The sequence below is a fragment of the Ambystoma mexicanum genome, chromosome 3q, assembly GCF_040938575.1.
Source record: "Ambystoma mexicanum isolate Mex_15411 chromosome 3q, UKY_AmexF1_1, whole genome shotgun sequence".
Taxonomy (NCBI): domain Eukaryota; kingdom Metazoa; phylum Chordata; class Amphibia; order Caudata; family Ambystomatidae; genus Ambystoma; species Ambystoma mexicanum.
Genome location: NC_090926.1, coordinates 1215073309 through 1215097054, shown reverse-complemented (window position 1 = coordinate 1215097054; position 23746 = coordinate 1215073309). Strand labels below are relative to the sequence as shown.

General features: G+C 45.1%; 1 protein-coding gene across 3 annotated transcripts in view; it reads right to left on the bottom strand.

Annotated features, from left to right (window-relative positions):
* The window catches only part of RAVER1 (ribonucleoprotein, PTB binding 1), a 402256-nt gene that overhangs the window by 203209 nt on the left and 175301 nt on the right, over positions 1-23746 (bottom strand). For all 3 annotated transcript variants that reach the window (XM_069604092.1, XM_069604093.1, XM_069604091.1), the window contains one exon: positions 7857-7950. In XM_069604092.1, coding sequence (XP_069460193.1) covers positions 7857-7950 — 94 coding nt within the window. The remainder of the gene's footprint in view (positions 1-7856; positions 7951-23746) is intronic.

Genomic DNA, 23746 nt, shown 5'->3' with positions numbered 1-23746 from the left:
AGGCACTATTAGCTGTATAGGTTGGTAATGTCAGATCCTAGGGATTGTAAAAATCTTAGTGCTGTCAGACTCCCCTCTTCGTCCCAGAAGGAATGCAGCCTGTGAGATTCTAAAAATGACCATAGGTGCTTCCGCAATGTTTCATCACTATGGCCAAGCACTGGCAGCACACAGTGACTCCAGCTGTCTGTCAAGGGTACATGCAGGCCAAGAATAGGGATTTACATGTTCGGTGTGACAAAATGCAGAATGGGACAGATTATGAGAATAAGGTGCAAATGAGACTACAGGGCCCAGATAACGTTAACGAAATATGGACAGAATTAATGAAAATTAGTTACAAAAATGTTTAGTTTTTCCCTTGAGCTAGGCTTCCAGATCTGTAAAGGTCTGCAGGGCTGCAGTGTTTCTCTGCATAAGGTAGCCAAATGTAGAACAGCGTGCTCCGACAAAACCACTGACAATGAAGAAAGGCGGCTTTGGAGCATCCCTAGTATGAAATGAGAACGGTTTGGGATGTAACCAAGGTCCATATCCAGATAGCCAGTGACCCCACTACAGAAAGACAGGATTATATAAACCCATGTCTGGCACCACTTTGGCAGGAACGAACGGAAGAGTGACAGGAGAAGACCGTTCAGGCAGCAGAGTCCTTTGCTACCATCCACCATTTTTGTAAGATTAAACTTGTTATCCTTAAAAGATCAGCTTTTGGCGGTATTCCCCTAGAGGGGTGCATTTATTCTTGAGTGAGCGTAATTAGGGGCACCCTTAAACACGATCCAAAACCAGAGAACTCGCTGTTTGGGAGAATTCCCATTTTCTGTGCCAATTCCCTTCAACCATAGAGACCCACAGCTCTTTTGCTGGACTTTAGTACTTTTTAATTTCACCCTGGATTAAGTGAGCCCTTTTTCTCACTCCCACATGTGTTTTGGATCATCATGTGCTTCCTTTGTTTTTGTATGGTGACACAGCACCTTCAGTGTAGCGTCAGAGTAATCCTTTAGATTTCTCTTAAGGTTTAAATACGTTTTCTTGTGAGAACTACTCTTCCCAAGAATAGTAAAGTGAAATTGACTTTACTTACCTTTTCTCTTTGTAGGTCCAGCACACCCCATCTTATGTGGAGTGCTGGTGGGTTACGTAACCCCTTTTCCTACTTGCAGATGTAAACTTTGTTATGTTACCCTCACCATTTTAAACCAATGCCACCAGCCATTTAATTTCTTACCATTGCGCTTGCTACTGCAGGCTGAATCTCAGCCGCAGTATAGCACCCATGGGCAACCATTGTGTAAAAATGGCCCGTCTTTTTTCACCATTTTCTGTTTGTGAGGTCTTTCTTAGGTTTTACTCTGCGCGCCAAACCAGGTTTAAGCAGTTTGGGTTCATTTTGCCTTTGGCAAGTTTCAGTACTGAAATCCACCTCTGGTTCCAGTGCGTCTGCAAGGGCATGAAGTGAGGGGGTGCCTGAAACTCCCCTGTCCTTTGTCTCCAGGGAAACCTGAATGCAGCCAGTCTGTGCGAGCGACAGCTAGGCTTTGCATGAATGGGAGGAACCTGCTTAAAAAGGTAACAAAGAAACTTGCTTGCTGCATCCTCCTGGACCATTGAACTGCCTGGTGAAGCCCTGCTGCTGTGCTGAAACTCTGATAAGAGAATCTCAGGAAGGGAATACTTCTTCCCCAACACAATGGGCAGGTAGGCAGCAGCAATGGGCAAACTTCAATTCAGCAGCACTTTGCGGTTTCAGCTCCTTGCGGACGGCAAATAGCACCACTGCTATTTGGGGTGGATTTGGGGTGTTGAAAAAAGCCCTAAAAGATCAATCCGATGTAATCCTAACAGACTGGCAAAAGTCATGTCGAGGGATCCTAGTGAACCTCAGCGAGTCAGGATGACTTATGGATTAACCCAGACAAAACTAAAAAGAAACTATACATGGCAGATTGGATCGAAACCCAAGAAGATAACTGTAAATATAAAGGTTACGAAGACTTCTGGGCCCAGCCACGAAAACTGAATCAGATCCCGAGCTATCTGACTTTATTCCCCCAATTGGTACTTCCGAGACCTTTTCCTGAGATTCAGATTGTAATATTTCTCCTGTTGGTAAAATGTTCAAAGAAGAAAAAGGCTGGACATCAGGGAAAGCTGCAGAATGTGCAAAAAAAAGGAGAGAGAGAATCTCTGAAACACCTCATACTACAGTGTACCGGTTTAAGGAAAGAGCGAGAGCAGTGCTTGGGGGACATCCTTAGAAGCTACACGATAAGGAATGTCGATGAGTGGTGGACTCCTCTTGTAGAAGGAGAAAAAATGAAAACGACATTAGCACTCATAAAACTAGTGATTTTAATCCTTAAGAAACTAGGAGGAGATCAACAACATAAACCAGGATTAATAAGATGCTACCAAGCACTGCTACTAAGATACTGTATACCAAACGAAGAATCATGATGAAAGAACGGACATGCTCAGGTTAAAGGTTTCAAATAAGGAAACCACACAATCTGCTTAAATAAAAAAAAAATAGCACCACTGCAGTTCTCAGATACCACTTCAGACTTTGCTTGCATCTGGGGTCCAGCACTGTTGAGGTGGCTCAGGCTTGGTCAGTCCTGCTTCAGGGAAGTTCGTAGGATCTTCATGGTGCTCAGGGCCAACTTAAAAATCGATCTAATCGGTTTGGTGTTCCTCTCCCTGGCACTTCGGTTCCAGCAGCAGTGGAGGTACAGCCAGCTCAGAGAGGATGTCCAAACGAGTTCACTTTGGGGTTGATTGGTCCCACCAACCCAAGGGGAGAAGTCGTCCTTGCAGGGCTTCTCTAGTTGAGGCGAATTCAGAGCTTCAGCACATCAGCAGGGCTTCACCGGGCAAGCCAACGGTCCAGGAGTTGCAGCAGGCGTCTCGTCAGTTCTTCAGATTCCTTCGTCTAGTGGTCGACTGCCTATTAAGAAAGAAAGCCTCCCCATTTATGCAGGTTTCTCCCATTCATTCCAGCCTAGCTGTCATTCACAAGGCAGGGTGGCTCTCCTTGCCGGACAGCCAGCCTGCCAATCACTTTTGGGTGCATTCCTGTAACCAAGGGGATTAAGCACGGAGTCTCAGGAACCTCCCTCGCTTCCTGCCGTGCCAGACACGCTGGAGCCAGAGGCGGGCTTCACCAGCAAATCCCGTCAAAGACAAAACGAAGGGACCTAACATGGTTTGGCACGCAGAGTCGATCTTAAAAAGGACATTATAAATAAGCAATGGCAAAAAAGACATTTTGACAAAATAGGCACCCATGGGTGCAATACTGCAGCTGAGTATTCAGCCTGCGGTAAAAATGCACAATGATAGAAAAAAAATAAACCACTGCCACCAGCCGTTAATTGTAGTAAGGGTAACACAAATGTTACATGAGAAGTTAGACAAAGGGGCTACTAAGTAACCCCACCAGCACTCCATGTAAGAGTGTAGTCTACAAAGAAAAAAGGTAAGTCAATTTCACTTTACCATTCTTGAAAACAGTTTATCCAAGAGAAGGTATTTAAACCCTAGCAGAAATCCAAAAGGACTTCTCGGTGACACTGCACTGAGGGTGCAGTGTGTCACAATACAAACAGATGATGCCTATGGAGTCTGTCGGACTCTAAAACCAAAAGAAACAAGTCTGAAATCAGAAAAATACGAGAGTAGGAAAAATCTCTCTCCTGGATAAAAATTAAAAGTCCTAGTCCAGCAAAAGAGCTGGGAGCCTAAGGTAGAAGGGAATTACAGAAATAATTCTTCCTAACCGTAGGTTACCTAACACCAAGAGGACAAGGGTTGTATAGTCTGCCACAGGGTTACTACATCAATCCTTGCCTAACACCGCACCTTCCTGTAAACTGCAGGGAGAGCTTGCTTAGTTATGCCGTAGTTCCTGATAAATACTCCGAACCTGGAAGCTGCCGACAAGTCGACCACTGGAGCTGAATCCGAAAGAGGAAGATGAAAAAAAGAAGTCGGTAGCGATTGGAGAGCCTGCTGCATAACCAAAGCCTGATGCAACCATTCCTTCCAATCTACCGGAGGGTGGGCGGGGAGAGGAAATCGGTAGGGGGGCATTAGGCAAGATTGTCTGCAGTACCCTTTGGGTGCACTACAGCAAACTGGACATCCTGGCATTAAGAACCCAACCTTTGGTACAGGTTTGTACTACACAGGTTGGTAGTGTGGCTGAGCAGCCAGGCTCATCTCATGAGAGGTCAATGTGAGCAGTAGGTTTTTAACAGTTTCACAGTGACCGTTCTTCACACACCCAAGGTTTCTTGATCAAACAAATATGCAATTTAACAGTCAGTTATATAAGCCTTCTTCAGAAGGGAGCAAACATGTAACAATTATAATACACTTCAGAACACAGTTTCTCTAAATCAGATGATACCCATCGGGGAAGGCACACCGACACTTCCTACACTCAGTGGACTTAAATAGCTAGGACACTGGACATTTATCACTGGTACACTTAGAGCAATACTGAGATTGTTGCAAAGTTTAGATATGGGAATAAAAAAGTAAACAAATAATTCATAAACAGGCAAGTACTTTTTGAACCTTCCAATGTCAAGTAAATGTAACCTTTTTTTGGGGGAAGGTAAAGGAACAGAGTCAAAGGTAAACAAGTCTATCAGGGAACCAGGACAGCCAATGTTAGTTTAACAATGTCTATTGGAGCTGAAGATCGTCTTTGCAGGCAAGTAAATGTCTTGCACAATGTTTTTAGAAATAAGATTTGCTTGAAGGAACACAAGCTGGGAGGCTTGTGAGGGGCAAAGCTGTAAGCAACTTTGCAAGGTAAACCAAGACAAGTCTCCACTGAAAGCAAGTAAGGCTACACCACAAGAGGTAAGTTCTTAGAATTTACAGTAACTTTGGTTAGAGGAAATAGTTCCAGCTGGCTTCTGTTCCTGTACAGCTGCAGATCCTGGTGTTCCTGGGCCTCAGTCGTGGGGACAAGAGGGATGACATCTGGGGACTCTTGCAAGGGGAAGGTCAGCGGCAGCAATGGGTAAACTTCAATTCAGTGGAACTTCAGTAGCACTTCAGCATTTCAGCTCCTTGCGTACGACAGCAAATAGCAACACTGCAATACTCTGATACTACTTCAGACTTTCCTCGCATCTGGGGTCCAGCACTCTTGTTGAGGTGGCTCAGGCTTGGTCAGTCCTGCTTCAGGAAGTCCAGAGGAACTTCCTGGCGCTCTGGTCCGACTTAAAAGTTATCCACTCAACTTGGTGTTCCTCTCCCCGGCACTTGGTTCCAGCAGAAGTACAGCCAGCTGCCAGAGGATGTCCAAACAAGTTCACTTTTTTTTGATAAAACATTTTATTGTATTTTATGACAAACAAAACAACCACAAGACAAGGGGGTGGTAACAGAACACCCATAAGGTAAAATACACGAAATTAAACGTTTAGAAGCACTCCAAGCCAGCATCTTCAACTGCAAGTTCACAGTGTTTTCAGTAACACAATCCACCATGGCCCGCCCCCCCCTTGATTCCCCCTACTATCCACTTCCACTGTAATCACCATCGAGTCAGGTTGTCAAGGTCCAGTCTCTTTCCATTTCCCCTATATCTTGGATGTCTTTGGCCGGGCATCCCCGTGCGCCATAAACCCGGTGCTCCATCATGGCACATGAATCCATGTCAAGTATCCATTGTTCAAGTGTCGGGGGGGTCGGGCACACCCCATTTTTGTGCAATGTTGCGCTTCATCAGGGCCGCTACAGTGTTCAATAACAGTTTCCCATTTATTAGAGTCAGATGCGTCAGGTACACCCAGAATTAGAACTTTCGGATCAAGCTCAATGGAGCAGGTGAGTGCCCTGGACAGTTCCACGCAACAGGCGTTCCAGTAGGTGCGGATCCGGGGGCATGACCACAGGATATGGTAGAAGGTGCCCTCCTCCTCCCCACAGCGGAGACAATTCAGATTTGTTGCCCTCTTCCAACCATATTATGCAGTTTGAGGGTAGTATACTCTATAGAGGATTTTGAGCAGTACAAGTCTAAGCCTAGAGGAGATGGCCATCTCTCGCGGATGCATTAGGACCTGGATCCAATCCTCTGGGTCCATCTCCCCCACATCTTTCCCACCTGGTTTTTAGTCTCGATAACTCGGGAGTAGCAAAGGATGTGATGGCGTTGTATAGAATGGATGTGCAAGGGGATCATGTTGCGTTCTATCGGTGTATAGTCAGGCATCGTGCCTTCTAAGGGTATATAGGTCCGCAGGGCATGGGTCAGCTGTATAAAATGATATTGTTCCGTTGTGGGCAGTTGGAATTTGCACTGCATGTCCTCAAACGAGGTCAATTTCCCATCTTTGAGGATATCTCCAACCTTCAGGATTCCCGCCCTCACCCATCGCGGCCATGGTCCAAGTTTCCCAATTTCTTGAAGATAACAGTTTCGCCATAGAGGTTGCGCTGCAGTTATTTTATTTTCCCACCCAACGAACACATGTGCCTGTCTCCAGACGGTGGTGACGTGAGCCTCGATTGTGGGCAGGGGCGGTCTCCTCTGGAACTGGTATAGTATCTGCAACGGGTCGGTGCCCTGCATAGGTTCCACGTCAGCCCGGATGTGAGGTAGTGCTCTATCCCCATGAAGCAGATCATTAACTACCGCTAGTTGTGAGGCCCAGTTGATTGGTCCCACCAACTCAAGGGGAGAAGTCGTTCTTACAGGGATTCTCTAGTCGAAACGAATTTGGAGCTTCAGCACAGCAGCTGGGTTTCACCGGGCAACCCAACGGTCCAGGAGTTGCAGCAGGCGTCTCTTTCAAGTTCTTCGGATTCCTTCATCCAGTGGTTGACTGCCTGCAAAGCCAAAAGCCTCACCTTTTATGCAGGTTTCTCCCATTCATTCCAGCCTAGCTGTCAATCACACAGCAGAGTGGCTGACCTTGCCGGACAGCCAGCCGGCCAATCACCTTTGGGTACATTCCTGTAACCAATGAGATTAAGCACAGGGAGTTTCGGGCACCTCTCTCACTTCCTGCCCCTGCCAGACATACGAGCAAGAGGCGGGCTTCACTCGTGAATCCTGCCAAAGGCAAAACGAACAAAGGGAACAACCCTGTGTCGGCGCGCAGAGTAAATCTCAAGTACCTTTCTGACAAGAAATGCCGAAAAAAGACCAGGCCATTTTGACAAAATGGGCACCCATGGGTCCCTTAATGCAACTGCGAACACAGTCAGCGGTAAAAATACAATGGTAGTAAAAAGTAAACCACTGCCACCAGGTTTACAAAAATGCTACATGAGTAACTAGACAAGGGGATACTAAGTAACCCCTCCAGCACCCTCTGGTAAAATTGTGTAACTTTCTAGACCTAGCAAACACTAAGTAATGTCAATTTCACTTCACTGCTCTTGGAAACAGTTTCCCCAAGAGAAGGTATTCAAACCTTTGGGAAATCTAAGACTTCCTTGTGCCACTGCACTTAAGGTACTGTGTGTCACAATTCAAAGATACCTATGGAGTCTCTCGGACTCCTAAGTCAAAAGAGTCCATATCACAGAAAGATACACGAGTGGGAAAAAGGTTTCACTCTCTCCAGGTTAGAGATTAAAAGTCCTAAAGTCCAGAAAAAGAGCTGGGGGTCTCCAAGGTAGAAGGGAATTAGCACAGCACATGAGAATTTGAGAATTCTCCCCATCAGGGGATGGGGTGACGACTCCTATCCGGAGGCTGGTGAGATCCACTACTCTCAAGACCTGCATCACAGCATTTCCTATTTGCAAAGGTACATCACTAGCCAATGGATCGTGGCAAGTACACATTATGCACCCTGACTAGACACAATCATGCTCACCAGGCAGGTTGCTCATAGGCAGGAGGCCATGCAGATTAAGGTAAGGGTTCTGTGGAATCTTGAAGTCCTTTGGCGGCTCACCGAGTAGAGAGGCCTATTAAAAAACAAAAAAAAACACAATTTGAATGTAATGATCAAAAGCCAGCTATAGATGCACAAGGCAGTAACCGAAGAAAACATGTTAAATCATTGCACTGAAATGCAAATGCAGCCAAAACATCAGTATGTTAAGGAGCTTCACAAGAAAATCTTTGCAACATTGTCCTATTGCTACTTCCAATGTTATAATGCACACCTATCCTACTTTCATCTCTCCAGGTTATAAACCATTCTGCAATCAGTCTTAAAATTCCCCGCGCTTTTATTGTAAAAATAATGGTTTATTTTATATCTACATAGGCAAAGAAAGTTATTTAGAAAGGTAAGTAGTATTTATCATTCATAAACAATTATATAAACCAACAATACTTCTGGTATGCAAACCAACAAATAAAACTTATTTAGAATAGCAGTATGCAGTTTGGGCCGAGTAAAACCTAGTGATAAACATTTAGAATGGCAGAATGCCATTAATGGCGAGTAAAAACACATTAAACTTTTAGACTAACTCGAGGCAATTCAAGGTAAACGGACCGTAGTGGTAATCTACAGTGTTATTCTGTTACAGGAAAACTCTAGTTATACCAACACTGTTATAAGTATACACCTTGCAAAAATGGATCAAGTTACAAAACTTACTTTTCATAACAGTTCAAATAGCGGTAAATCACATACTTTTCAGCGGGGCAGTGTTAGGGAGAATTCTCAATAAAATGTGCTAATTCCCTAAACCTTAGAGACGGACAGCAACCTTGCTGGATTTTGAGGACTTGATTTTTTTTTACCTGGGGAGAGAGAGACTTTTTCCCACTCATGTATTTTAATGGGATTTTATACACAGTTTCTTTTTGGTTATGGAGTCTGTTAAGCAAAGCTTGATTGCAGAACCTTATGGGAACACTACAAGCAACTATGACTAAAGGTGTAAGCAAACCAACCTTTGGTATAAGTCCATACTACACAGTTTGGCACCGCGTTGAGCAGCCAGGCTCATCTCAAGAAGGGGAAATGTGAGCAGTAATGATGTTAGAGGTTTACAGTCAGAGGTGTCCAAATAAACTCTTACACGCAAGGTTTCTTGGTTAAGTACTCATTAATTTATTAACCAGTCAGTTATAAAACATTCAATAGGAGGCGGCAATAATATAATAACAAATATATGTCAATACTGTACACCCTTATGTTTCTGAATCAGGGATGGCCCACAGACACAACCTACAATCACAGGTAACGTTAGTAACAAGGGTGCTGGTGACATTAATATCTTACGGTTTGCATTCAGAATACTTTTCTGAAAGGAGTAAAAGGCAAAGGTTATTAAAACATAAAGATGGCGACCAAACATGATTCTTTTTGCTACAAACTACTCCTAAGAACTTGTGCAGAGACTTTTCCGTTTAACTACCAGAACTGCTTTGTCCTATCCAAGGCTTTAGCCTGTTTACTTTGGCCTAGCCTATTGAATTGACTCTCCTGGTGAACTCCAGTATTTGCAATGTCTAAGAATAACTGTAACCTTTTCTGTTCTAATAACACTCCCCTTGAAAAGTATTCTGAATGCCAACGGTAAGATATTAATATCCCCAGCACCCCTGTTACTTTTTTACATGAGTGAAAAAAAGGCTCACTCTATCCAGGTAAAATAAATCAAGTCCTCAAAATCCAGCGAAGTTGCTGGGTGTCTCCAAGGTGAAAGGAATTAGCACATTTCTGAGAATTCTCCCTAACACAAGGTAAGTAAGAACCTAATGTTACACATTTAGAATGGCATGTAACTATTCCTACCTATTGGTAAGCTTTTAAAATTATTCAGTTTCACGAATAATGAAACAATACTGTTACTGTCTACAAGAGTGGAACACAATTTAGGAGTAGATAACATTGTTATACTTTCAAGAATGGCATTAAGCAATTCACAGATAAGTATGAAGAATTGTAGAGGCGCAGGTAAATGCCTTGCCAGTTCCCGCCCCGTCGCCACAATCTTATTGGAACAGTCATCTATGAGATAAACCCCCACATCGTTTCTATACTACATTGGAGTTTATGTAGTAACCCTATGGGAGACTACACAACTCTTGTCCTCTTGGTATAGGCCAGTATTACACAAGTTGGTAGTTTGACTGAGCAGCCAGGCTCACATCAAGAGGGGTAAATGTGAGCTGTAGCAATGAAATCCACACATACAAGTAGCCAAGTAACACTTACACTCAAGGTTTCAGTTATAATTATTTAACATACGTTTTTAAATAAGCACTTGTTAAAAAGGGCAATAGGACATGCATTACTTATTGTAATAGCATTTCTGATTGCATCTGCTTAGATTCACATGCTGTGCATATGGTCCGACATGCAGTGGTAACCGCGGAGTATTGCATACTGTCTTTCAGGGATCTAAAGAGGACGTCGGCATAGGCGTGTCTTTAACACTATCCCTACCGTGATGTGTAGTGTTACCAAAATCCCTCACGCGCCAAGGTCCCTCCGATTGTATTTTTTCTGCCATGAGGGAGCCCAAGGCTATAGTGAGTGAGTACATAAAGAGAGAAAGTAGTACAACATCTATGTTCCTTCCACCCCGAGCGGGGAGGTAGGGAGGGCGCATGTGAATCCAAGCAGATACAATCATCAGAAATGCTATTACGTTAAGTAATACAGGTCTTCTGATGCTTGTTAATCTGCCTAGAATCACATGCTTTGCATAGACTAGTGAGCAGTACCCGGAGTTGGAGGTGGGTTGTGAGAAGGAACAGTAGAGCAAAGAGGTCTTGGTACTGCTTGTCCCACCTGAGAATCGGACCTAAAATGAGTGTCTAGGCAATACTGTTTTGTAAAGGTGTGTACAGAACTCCAGGTTGCTGCTTTGCAAATGGACTCAAGGGGAACATTTGCAATGGAGGCTATGGATGCCCCAGTGCCCCAAGTAGAATATGCTCTAGGCTTGAAGGGCAGTTCTCTTAGCAAGAGTAACAGTGTGATGCATTTGACAATCCACCTTGAGATAGCCGATTTAGAGACCGGATCCCCTTCTCTACCAGCTGCCACAGAAACGAAGAATTGTCTTGTTTTCCTCAGTGGTTTAGTTCTTTCCAGGTAGAACATGACTGCCCTGAGCACATCTAGTGTGTGTAGGCTTCTTTCGGCCATGCTAGTAGGGTTCTGGAAGAAAGTGGGTAGTTCGATTGATTGGTTCACATGGAACTTTGAGATGAATTTAGGCGCAAATCTGGGATGTGTGCACAGAACTAACTTATCTTTGTGGACTGTAACAAAGGGGTCTAGAACAGAAAGTGCCTGTAGTTCGCTTACCCTTCTGATAGAAGTAATAGCCACTAGGAAGGCCGTTTTTTTAAGTCCGGTCTTTTAGACTTGCTTTATGCATAGGCTCAGAGTGAGCTCCCATGACCCTGGTCAAACCCCATTTAGGTCCCATCCAGGGGCTGGGTGAGAAACTAGAGGATACATCCTCTTAACCCCTTCCATAAAGGCTTTAATAACTAGTATTTTCCACCACAACACTTTTTGTTGTGATGTAGGCTGACAGAGCAGCCAGATGAACCTTTAAGGAATTGAAGACTAACCCGGTGTCCAACAGATGGGTTAGGTACAGCACAATGTGTGTGGGTGAACAATCGATGGGCTTGACGCCCTTGGAATTGCACCAGATGACAATATGTTTCCATTTGCTGGCATAGCAATAACGTGTATTTGGTTTCCTAACTTCCCTGAGTAGGTCCATGCACCTCTGAGGGAGTTGCAGGTGTCCAAACTTTGTGACCTCAGGAGCCAAGCCACCATGTTCAGAGTTTGTGGGCATGGATGCAGGGTCTCCCCCTGTCCTGAGACATGTTTTACGGGCAGAGTAGTTTCACTGGTGGGGAGAGGCACATTTCCATCAGGTGAGCGAACCAGGGTTGGCGAGCCCACATGGGGGCCACCAGTATCATGGTAACTGGTTCTTGGTCCATTTTGTGCACTCTTGTTGAGAAGGGGAGTCCGGGGAGGGGGAAAGCGTAGACAAATTTCCCTGACCATGTTATCCAGAGACAGTTCCCCTAGGATCGGTTCTGGGGGTACCTGGAGGCGTAGTCTTGGCATTGGGCGTTCACCTGAGTAGCGAACAGGTCGATTTCTGGGAAACCCCATTCTGCGAAGACGTTGGACGCAATGTCTGTGTAGCCTTCATTCGTATTCTTCGGGCAGAGGGAAATCTCTGCTGAGCACGTCTGCCAGAAGATTGCGTTACTCTGGAACATGTTGAGACAACAGAAACATCTTGTGTTTGAGAGCCCATATCCAAATGTTTTGGGACAGCTTGGATAGCCCTGTAGAGAGTGCCCCCCTCTTTGTTCAGGTAATACATGGCTGTAGTGCTGTGCGTTAGAATCAGCAACGTCTTCCCTTGTAGTTGCACCTGAAAGGCTTTAAAAGCCTTGAACACCGCTAATAGCTCAGTAAGTTGATATGGTTGGACGCTACTTCAGGGGACCAAACTGTATGCTGTATGCTGAAGGAGGTGAGGGGCCCCCCCCACCCCACCATGTGAGAGATGAGTCTGTAGTGAGAGTGGCTTCCACTGTAGGGGTGGTGAAGGTCTTCCCCTTCAAGAGATCTTTACCACCACTGCAGAGAGAACGAGGGCTGGCGAAACTACCAGATCTTCCCATTGTCCGCTGGCCTGACACCACTGGCTGTTGAGCCACTCTTGCATGGGACGCATGCACAGCCACGCGTGGGGAACCAAGTATATGCATGACGCCATAATTCCTAGCAAGCGCATGGCCTTGCGCACCGTCACCTCCCGACTGGCTACATATTAAGGGATCTGAAAAAGCATGTTCTGAACCCTCTCGTTGGAGGGGGGAAAGGCAAGACCGTCCTTCGCCCGAATTAGAGCTCCCAGAAATTGCTTTGTTTGACTGGGGACTAGACTGGATTTCTTTCCGTGGATTGAGAAACCCAGACTGAAGGAGATCTACTGTTTTTTGGGTATTCGAAAAACATGCGTCGTATGAGTCGCCCGTGATGAGCCAGTCGTCGAGGTAAGGGTAAACTGGGACTGACAGTCTGCGCAGGTGTGCTGCAGCCACTGCCAGGACTTTGGTAAACCAAACACCCTTGGCACTGAGGCTATGCCGAAGAAGAGTACCTTGAACTGGTAATGCCTGTCCTCGATCATGAACCTTCGATATTTCCTGTGCGCTGGCAACATTGAAATATGAAAGTATGCATCTTTCATGCCAATGTTGCCATGTAGACCCCTTGTTTCAGCAATGGGATCACCTCTTGCACGGTTACCATGCAAAACCTTTGGGGTTTGATAAACGTGTTCGCTGGGCACAGGTCTAGAAGTGGGCGCATGGTGAGATTCTTTATGGGTACAAGGAATTACACTGAATAAATACCCTTGTTTACCTGAAGAATAGGGATGGCTTCTATTGCGTCCTTTCCCAGCAGTGCTTCCACCTCTTGATTCAGGATCTCCAGATGGTCTAGTGAAAGGCGCCATGAGCGCAGCAGTCTGAATTATGGCGGTCGGGCGAATTCCACGCAATACCTGTGAGCGACCGTCTTTATGACCCACTGGTCTGAAGTCATCTCCTCCCATGCCCTGAGTAAAGAGTTAATCACCCCCCCCCCTCCAGACCGGGGTGACATGGGCGGGGACCTCGATTTGGTGGTCATTTCTGACCAGAGGCTGTTGCTCATCTGGGATTGGGGCCTCTACCTCTGCCGTGTTTCTGACCCCTTGAAGGGTAGTATGCGGGGCTTACAGAAGTTTGTCCTGTGTTGAAGTTCCCTGTGCCATAGTTTTGACCAGCACAGGCTTGCCCTCGAAAGTACCGCCGAAGAGTTATTACCTCTCTGGGGGGAGGGTCTGTGTGATCTGTTGCATAGACTTCAGAGTCTCATGTTCCTTCTTGGCTGTTTCCAAAGCCTCATCCACCGCTTTCCCGAAAAAGTTAAGATTCCTCAATGGGCTTATTGATGAGGGAGGCTTGCGTTTCCGGTTTAAAACCCGAGGTACGCAGCCAAGTGTGTCTTTAGTAGGGTCCCTTGGGCCAGAGACCTGCCTGCTGTTTCTGCAGTGTCCAGGGTGTTTTTGATCACATGCTGGTTAACTTGTCTTCCCCTCCATTACAATGGAGAGAAGCTTGGACTTGGCGGGTTCAGGAACCTCTTAGGGGCCTTCGTGGAGCAAGTTCCACTGAGCGTCAGCATAGATTGCCAATATGTGTGGTATTAGCAATCCTCGTAGTATATGCGGCAGCCGAAGTGACTCGTTTGCCTAGAGCATACAGTCTTTTGGATTCCTTGTCCGGCGGTGATTCCCCTGTGGCAAGGGGTACCCCTGCCCTTTTTCGAGTGGTAGTCACTACCAATGAATCTGGGACGGTGTGCCCTCTAATGTATAGAGGGTCGAAATAACTTTTCCACTCTTGGGTTCACTGCCCGAGTTTCAGCTGGTGATACCAATGAGGGGGGCAACCTTCTCTTAATAGAATTAAGGAGGGGGGTGGCCTGGCTAGATGGAGGCTTCTCTTTAAGGATATCCTCTACAACATCTTGCTCAGGCACAGCCTCTTAAGTGGAGATTTGAAAGTGTTCATGTTGAAAAAAGCCGCTGGAGTTGAATGCCATTTGGTCCTCTACAGGTAAGACCTGGCGAGCCGGAGTGGACGGAGGAGAATCCAGGCACAAAACAGTGTCCTGATCTTGCAGTGTCCATGGGTCTTGTCCTTCCTGCTCGGTTTCTTCCCAGCTGTCTGTAGTATCCTGCTGCTCATCCTAACTTTGTAGAAATGAAGCTTCTTCCACTTAATTATAAGTGTCTCTTATATGTGTCCGTGAGAAGGAAATTGGAGGTTAGGGTCTACCCGAGACCTTTTTGGGGAAGGATGATCAGAAAAACGGATCATCTTCTCCAGCAGATCCAAACACCCTTCAAACTTCTCCCTAGTCCATTTAGTGGACCCAGGCGGGTCTACGGGTGGAGAAGCAACGTTTTACACCCTACAGTGTCGAAAAGAAAAGTCTCTTAGGGTGTCGGAAAGAGGCTCTTGACCATCTTTGTACGCATCGTTTGAATCAGGATCCCAAACCGCATCTGAAGTTTTTTCCACGGCTTGTCCCATAACTTTAGGCGAAACCGGGGGTAAGACCCACCGCCACCGTAATTCCTTCGATGCTGCCTTCGATAATCTCTGAATCGGCGTGAGACAGTTGCTCTGATGGTATACCGGTAGGTGTATTACCTTCCGCAGCGCTACATGGCCTAGCGGTTGTTTTTTCGGGTAGAAGCCCAGCCGTAGTTTTTGGGCCTACCGCAGCGTCGGATTTCTGCACTTCGACGTGTGAACTTTTTGGAGTAGCGCCCTTACTTAATTTTTTTGCCCAGACGCAAGACACTGCTGCGGATGCATGGAAGGCTTTGGATCTGAGTGATCCGAGGAAACCGACGAAATTTTCGGCGGCCCTGTTGGCGCTTTCACCTTTTTTCGACGAAGACGGTGTAGGGGTTGTTTTAGTGTGATGTGTTTGTAGGCCCCTGTCGCCGGGGGTTGTCCCTGTAGCGAGACCTGAGTCAGGCCTTAAAGGGTCGGCAACGGGCGTGGCGGACCTAGAAGTGTCCACCTCGAGGTCTATAACATCCGCAACTGATGTTTTGTCATCCCAAGTACCCCCGTCACTCTCAGCGGGTGTGGCGGTGGGGGAAGGGGGTTCCACCTGCGACATACTGTAGCCCACCGCTTTACATGGCGCTCCTGAAGGGTCTTAAGCCGAAGGAGTTTGCAGGCCGCACACTGCTTTTTGTCGTGTTCTAGGGGGAGATGGGCGTTACAAGTCCTGTGTGTCAGGCTGAGAGTTAACCTGTGTCCGCGGAAGCTGCTGAACCCCCGACAATCCCCCTGAAGTGTAATCCTCAGAACCCGATAATTCTCGGCTCTGTTAACTACACCCCAAATGGAAAGGGGGAAGTGGATAACAAACACCAGGCTGGCGACGTTCTGACTAGCTGATGCAGAACCTGGTTCTTCTCTTTTAAGATCTTAGAGAAGATTGGAGCAATAGCTGATAAAATCTTTCTACCTTTCTTGTGGCATTGAAAGTCTTGAAAATAACAGCAACTCCTTTGATTATTGCACTCTTAAGAACCTTGACTCTTGCCTTACAAACTGTTAAATGTTCCAGTTAAGAAGACTTAGATGAATCCTGTTCTTTCTTCTTAATAAATAGAGTTCATAGTCTCTTGAAGAACTTGCAAACTTTTCCAAGTCCGTTGAAAACTTTTCGCGCACACGTGCAAAAATTTACCCGCGCAAAACACGTGTTGAAGAAAACACGCGCCAGAAAAAACACGCGCTGAGGAACACATGCGCTAAGAAAACACGCACTGAAAAAAGTCATGTAGCAGTCTTTTCTTGCTCTCGCGTACATGCGCTTTAAACACCCGCGCTAGGAACACACGAACTGTAGAAATCACGTAGCAGTCTTTTCTCATGCACGCGTACTCGCGCTATGACTACATGCGCAATGAACACACGCGCTTTGAACACTCGCGCTGGAACACACGCGCTATAGTAATCACGTAGCAGTCTTTTCTCGTACACGCGCAATGAATTCACGCGCTGAAGTTTTCACGTAGCAGTCTTTTCTCGCGCTCGCACACTCACGCTACGATGACACGTAACTAACATTGCTTGCGCGCGTTTAAAAATTAAACGTTCAAATATAAACAGCGTAACATCAGTTCTTATTTTGAATTTTCATTTACAGTCTCCGAAAGTTTCTAATGAATCTGAGCAAAGATTAACATATCCAAATAAAGTCACTTAGCTTAAGAATTTTTTCTTCTCCAAAAGAACTTCCAGAAACTCTGTGAACCTGAATTCTTCTCCTGAACAACCCCGCATAAGTAGCCGATCGACTGCCAAGATTTGAAAGATCAAATCCACTAGGCCCAAGACTTCAGCAGGAGCAGCTACAGACACGTCCTCTCAGCTGGGGTTACGACGATGAAGGGCAGAGAGTGACCGTTTAGAACATTCATTGTTGTCCTGCAGTTCTCTCTAGCCAATCAAGGCTGCTATTGTAAAACTCCATCTTGCCTTGGGCCAGAGCCAGGAATCTGTATAGAAAGGTCAAGGCCAAACCCACACAGAAATAAAGGGAAATAATTAAAGGGAACCTAACAGTAATTAAAGGAAACCTGACACTGTTCGTCCTTCAAAGGATATCTGACCCTACACTTAGGGCAGAATCTAAAAGGAGTCCTTTCCATAGCTAAAGGGAAAGATGACCAGACCAAAAGGGTAAAGAGGGGAAAGGAGGAAAGGCATACCGACAATATGGCCACCCTGACCCCACTCTCCCTACTGTATAGGTCAGCCAGAGGGCCCGACCACGTGGAAAATCCGGCCGGCGGATTTTAGGCACAAAAATCCACAGCCGTAGACGAATCCCCTGCAGTCTTTGAAGATATTTTTGTGACCGAAGTGACTTAACAGGGAATAACCGACAAGTCGGTAAAGATAAACATCTCTTGTGAGAGCTCCGCTATAGGGCGACCAGTTATCTGGGTGGAAAAAAACTATTTGAGGGACCTGGGCGCGTGAGGCATTTTGGGTACACTACACGTCACGATAGTGTTACAGACATGCCTATGCCGAGGTCCCCTTTCGGTCCCCGAAAGACAAAATGCAATACTCTGCGGTTACCACTGGATGTCGGACCATATGCACAGCATGTGATTCTTAGCAGATTAACAAGCATCAGAAAATGTATTTCTTGCTGGAAATGCAATTTAATGTTTAACCCATGCTGTATAATTTCAGGACATCCAGCATTCCGGGGCATCAGAGAGAGAAGGGAGCCTGAGAAGTCCTGAACGTTTGTTATTTTCTCCATTCCCCCTTCCCCCGGTCTGGTCCACTCAATAGTTGTCACAATTGACTGTTGGGTGTACCGGTAAGAGGGATTTGGTGGGCTATTCGTCTGCTCCTGCAGGGTTTCGGTGCTGGGACCGGATTATGGTTGACAGTGAATGGTGAAGACATGCACATGCAGCAAGCCTGCGGAAACATGGATGGTAGATGATACACGTGATACGTGAGTGATTGGGCTTGGAGTCCACGTTCAAAAGTGCAAAAGTACTGTGATGCATATATTTGGGGTCATATTACATAGTGTTGGATCGTTGTACTATCATAAAAGCTTTGCAAAGTAATACCATCAAGGACAGAAGCCTGTATTGAGTCCAGGCAAGGCTTGAGGCTGAGGTGCTAAGTGAATAACGGCCCGGATTGCTGTACTGCTAATGTTTGATTCTTAAGAAGCGAAGAGTTTACAATGACAACTGTTAAGTGCTGAGCTCATCTAATGGGATAACCCATGATTCAGGAAATGCAACACTATGTATATGCAAGATCTACTTAGCCAGGTTTGATCCACAAGTTGAACTGCCACAGAACTAATATTTCATTGAGAAGAATGCTTCAACATATATGAGTACAAGCAAAAAGCGATATAAACTTGGCAAAACTTATATTTAGTATTTCTTGTATCTTATGCAAAAGCAGGTATTATGGTCAAGGCGTTTCCTTCATGACATTTAGGCTAGGTGCTACACCATTATGGTCTCCATGAAGATGCAGCGATTAAAGCTGAAGTACAATGTGACCCTGTAATGTACAAAGAAAAATAAGGACCGGCTGGTTTGGTAACCGCTGCTCTCAGATTCGCTGATTTAAATAACGTCATTCATTTTAGTTTTAGAGATTCCGGAGTCTGGAGGGGAGACAGATATGGAGGTGAATGCTATAGCTTACAAAAATAAAAAAAAGCTATATGGTAACATTGCAGGGTCTTGTGAATGTATCAGCAATAGCTTTATTTTAAATGTGGTACGGAGTGAAGGCTAATAAGTCTATATTGAGAGTCACAAGAAACTGAACAGGAGAAACATTAAATAGAAAACAAATGTCATTCCAAGAATTGCTGAAGTTTACATGAATCTGCCATATGAAAAATAGTATGTTAGCATTGTTCATTTGCTCGTACTTAAGGATTTCATAGTTTAAGGCTGGTTTTGAGTAGGATAGATTGAAAAAAGACTGTTACGGATGAGAGCACTACATATGGTGCTACAGTCCTTGAAACACTCTTGCTGAGAGTTTTGAAAAGAGTTGTGCATTTTAACCTGCCTTAATGTTGATGTCAGGGACAGTCTGTGGTGATGGTGTTAATTTGGGAGCCTACATAGGTTTGTACCAACTGCAGAGTGAGGATAGAGAAGAACTGCACTTGTAATGGAATACAGCATAAAAGTGCAAAGACAATTATTGGCGACATTATACAAATAACTTGAGCAGGGGGAAGCTTGCGTGCTATGGATGGTATGAACTGATGAGTATAATGGTTGCGTATAAGGTGTGAGGTCATGCCATTGAAGAGTGATGTATGGGAGGACAAGAATTTGTAGATTTTGAGCTAGGATGTAAATACAAGATTTAACAATATTATATTTGTTTGAAGGGGGATATTTTAAGAAAATAGGGGAAGGGTTTAGGTATTGGGATATTAAGTTAGGATGGTATGGATGATTAACATGTGCATTTTATGGGCATAGGATTACTGGTGAGTATAGTTCAGGAAACAATGTTTATTGTATATATGCTGGCTCATTTTAGGTCTGGTGGTTATCGGACTTCGTGATGTAAAACATTTTTGGTTTCTAAATGTATGTGCGAGTCTTTGGTTAGTGTATTTTCTTTTGTTTTCCTGTCCTTTCACGTCTCAATCTCACTCTCTGGATTTAAATATGGGTCGGTTTGGTATATTGGATCTGGAATATATGTTCAGGTAAGTAAGTTGGATCAAAACATTGTGGTATGGATCCGTTACTTTTATTTCGTGGAATGTGAAAGGCATTGGCTGGGAAATAAAACAGTGAAATGTTATGGCAAGGATCTGGAGGAGTAGAGGGGATGTAGTCTTTATGCAGGAAACTCAGTTGAATGAGCAGATTGGATGCTATTCAACTAGTCCTAAATATCCACAGGTAATTTCGAATTACTATGACTCTGATCTAGAGGAGCAAGTATAATGTTCAGGATAGGGTTACCGATAAACAATAAAGGATGAGGAAGGTCGTATTCTATGGATTGATGTACTATATAATGGTAGGAAGATAACTATTGGGACTGTATATGCCCCATGTAATCCGAGTGTTCAATGTTTGAGTGAATGAAGTACTCTCCTGGATGAAATGGAGGGTGAAGTATTAATCTTGGGTGGGAATTTTAATGTGGTAATGAATAGCAAACTAGATCGGATTGTAGGTATAATAGTGAAAAAGTTAGTGAGGAATTAAGGCAACTTGCATTCAAATATAAACTTGATGTCTGGCGGGTACTTCATAATGGTGAAAATGAATATTCGTTTTATTCTCCAGTCCATAATTCATACTCACGAATTGACTTTCTAATTAGTGAAACATTAGTCAAGTACTGAATTCAAATATCAAAAGGTATTTCAGATCATGCATTACTTGACCTGAAACTTAATTTAACAAGTATGAGGGGAAAAAAAATATCTAAAAAGGTGTAGAATGCAGGCAAATACACATGATTCAAGGATAAATACAGGATTAGAGGATTTAATTAGGGAATATTTTAAGGCGCATGATGAAGGCTCAGCTGATGTGAAGACTGTATGGGATTGTTTTAAAGCGGTTTTACGTGGTGAATTGCTGGTTCTTCTGTCGAATCCGGATATATGTGGTTCTGTGCTGAAACAAATGTTTGAGAAGGAAAGGATTTCCTAGGATCTTACCAGGATTTAGCTGCTGCTCACACAACACCCTTGCTGTATACTCTAACATAGGTATGCTCTTTCTGGAAAATATGCAACTGTACTGCTGTATATATTTTGTGTTTACTGCATCTCTAAATTAGTAACTAGATAACTATATAACTGCTTGTAAATTTGCATCGCCCCTATACGTATGTACCACCAAGAACTGTTCATTATTACAATGTATGTAACCACTTCACATTACGCGCCCAGATACCCACGGGCCCGGATGCGCTTTACAAATAAAACAAATACAAAACTGTCTGGACACAAAGTAAATTGGGACAAAACTGAGATTTTCTCCTATCAAGGACTTGTGACAAGGGCATTTTAAAATTATGGAATCGTAGATTGTCCCCTGGGGGTGTTAAATACTTGGGTATACATATAATTGGTGACTTGAATAAAATCATTCAACATAATACAGATAAGGTAATGGATAACATTTTGGTCTCCATTAAAAGGTAGGAAAGGTTTAACTTTTGCATTTATTTGGGATCTGCTAGGCCCACTAGTCTCCTCTCCCTCCCCCGCTCCCTCGTGCTCATCTACGTCTACGTTTCCCTTTCCCCTGCCTCCCAAACTCGCCCACCATCCCCGATCGGCCCTACCACCCTTCATCACCGATCTTCCCAGGGCAGCCCTCTGCCCGGCAGTACCCTACGGCTAAGGGCCCCAAGGCAAAGGGTGGCTCCAACAGAGGTGGCTCCAGAAAGTGTAAACAGGGGAAGCCAGTGGCCAGCCGTCAACCAGCAACTACAAGGACCAATACGGTAGGAGTGGCCTGGGTTGGGAGCCGAGCAATTACTTTGCCCTGGAACCCTTGCCACTTAGCAAACCTATCAGAAACACTGATTAACTCCCACTCTCTCAAATCAAGCTGTGTTTAGATTGACGTTCAAATTGCATTATTAGGCCTTAACTGCATCTAGGTTGGTACTCAGATCGCATTGTTAAGTGTGGGCCTCTCTTCCGCTAAACAGGACTCAAGTCTACCTGTGTGTGGCCTTGTGCTCACTTGCACCGTCGGGGGTGGGCTCCCCCCTTTTCCCCACTAGACGGGCCTCTCTGAAGGCTCAGCTGATGTGAAGACTGTATGGGATTGTTTTAAAGCGGTTTTACGTGGTGAATTGCTGGTTCTTCTGTCGAATCCGGATATATGTGGTTCTGTGCTGAAACAAATGTTTGAGAAGGAAAGGATTTCCTAGGATCTTACCAGGATTTAGCTGCTGCTCACACAACACCCTTGCTGTATACTCTAACATAGGTATGCTCTTTCTGGAAAATATGCAACTGTACTGCTGTATATATTTTGTGTTTACTGCATCTCTAAATTAGTAACTAGATAACTATATAACTGCTTGTAAATTTGCATCGCCCCTATACGTATGTACCACCAAGAACTGTTCATTATTACAATGTATGTAACCACTTCACATTACGCGCCCAGATACCCACGGGCCCGGATGCGCTTTACAAATAAAACAAATACAAAACTGTCTGGACACAAAGTAAATTGGGACAAAACTGAGATTTTCTCCTATCAAGGACTTGTGACAAGGGCATTTTAAAATTATGGAATCGTAGATTGTCCCCTGGGGGTGTTAAATACTTGGGTATACATATAATTGGTGACTTGAATAAAATCATTCAACATAATACAGATAAGGTAATGGATAACATTTTGGTCTCCATTAAAAGGTAGGAAAGGTTTAACTTTTGCATTTATTTGGGATCTGCTAGGCCCACTAGTCTCCTCTCCCTCCCCCGCTCCCTCGTGCTCATCTACGTCTACGTTTCCCTTTCCCCTGCCTCCCAAACTCGCCCACCATCCCCGATCGGCCCTACCACCCTTCATCACCGATCTTCCCAGGGCAGCCCTCTGCCCGGCAGTACCCTACGGCTAAGGGCCCCAAGGCAAAGGGTGGCTCCAACAGAGGTGGCTCCAGAAAGTGTAAACAGGGGAAGCCAGTGGCCAGCCGTCAACCAGCAACTACAAGGACCAATACGGTAGGAGTGGCCTGGGTTGGGAGCCGAGCAATTACTTTGCCCTGGAACCCTTGCCACTTAGCAAACCTATCAGAAACACTGATTAACTCCCACTCTCTCAAATCAAGCTGTGTTTAGATTGACGTTCAAATTGCATTATTAGGCCTTAACTGCATCTAGGTTGGTACTCAGATCGCATTGTTAAGTGTGGGCCTCTCTTCCGCTAAACAGGACTCAAGTCTACCTGTGTGTGGCCTTGTGCTCACTTGCACCGTCGGGGGTGGGCTCCCCCCTTTTCCCCACTAGACGGGCCTCTCTAACAGTTAGGCTTAGTCCCAAGCAAAACCTAGCCTAATCCAAACTAACTCTCCTAGAGAGGACTAGACCGTGACAGTATAGTACCAACCCCCAACTACTACCTACATAGACAGCCACCCAACTTAGTCCTACACCTCCTGACAATTGTACCACTAACACACCAACTCCACCAGGCAGCGCTGTGGGGATACATAGCCAACCCACCTGAAAAACAGACAGCATCAACGCACACAAGCCTACCAAATCAAGAACAAACACCAGTACTGCCATCACAAGACACTGCAGTCAACCACTCCAATGGCACCTCCGCACCAAGCACCAAAATGCCCCGGACCAGGAAAGGGCACCGAGAAAGAGCACAAGACAAGACTACATATACACAAATCCAACCCACCCCCAAAGCAACAACCACAAATGAAGGAACCCCACCAAAAACCAAAATGACCAGAACAAACTGCCAAAGGGGAAAAAAACCTTACCTCGCAACCACCCCTGAACCTGGATACCACAACAACAGGCAGCACAACACACAAAGAATAGTCCGAGACAACCCGGAAAAAGAAGGGGGCTACAAAGAGAATGGGTAGACTCCGACCCCATACATCACAAGAACTACGGACACCATGTCC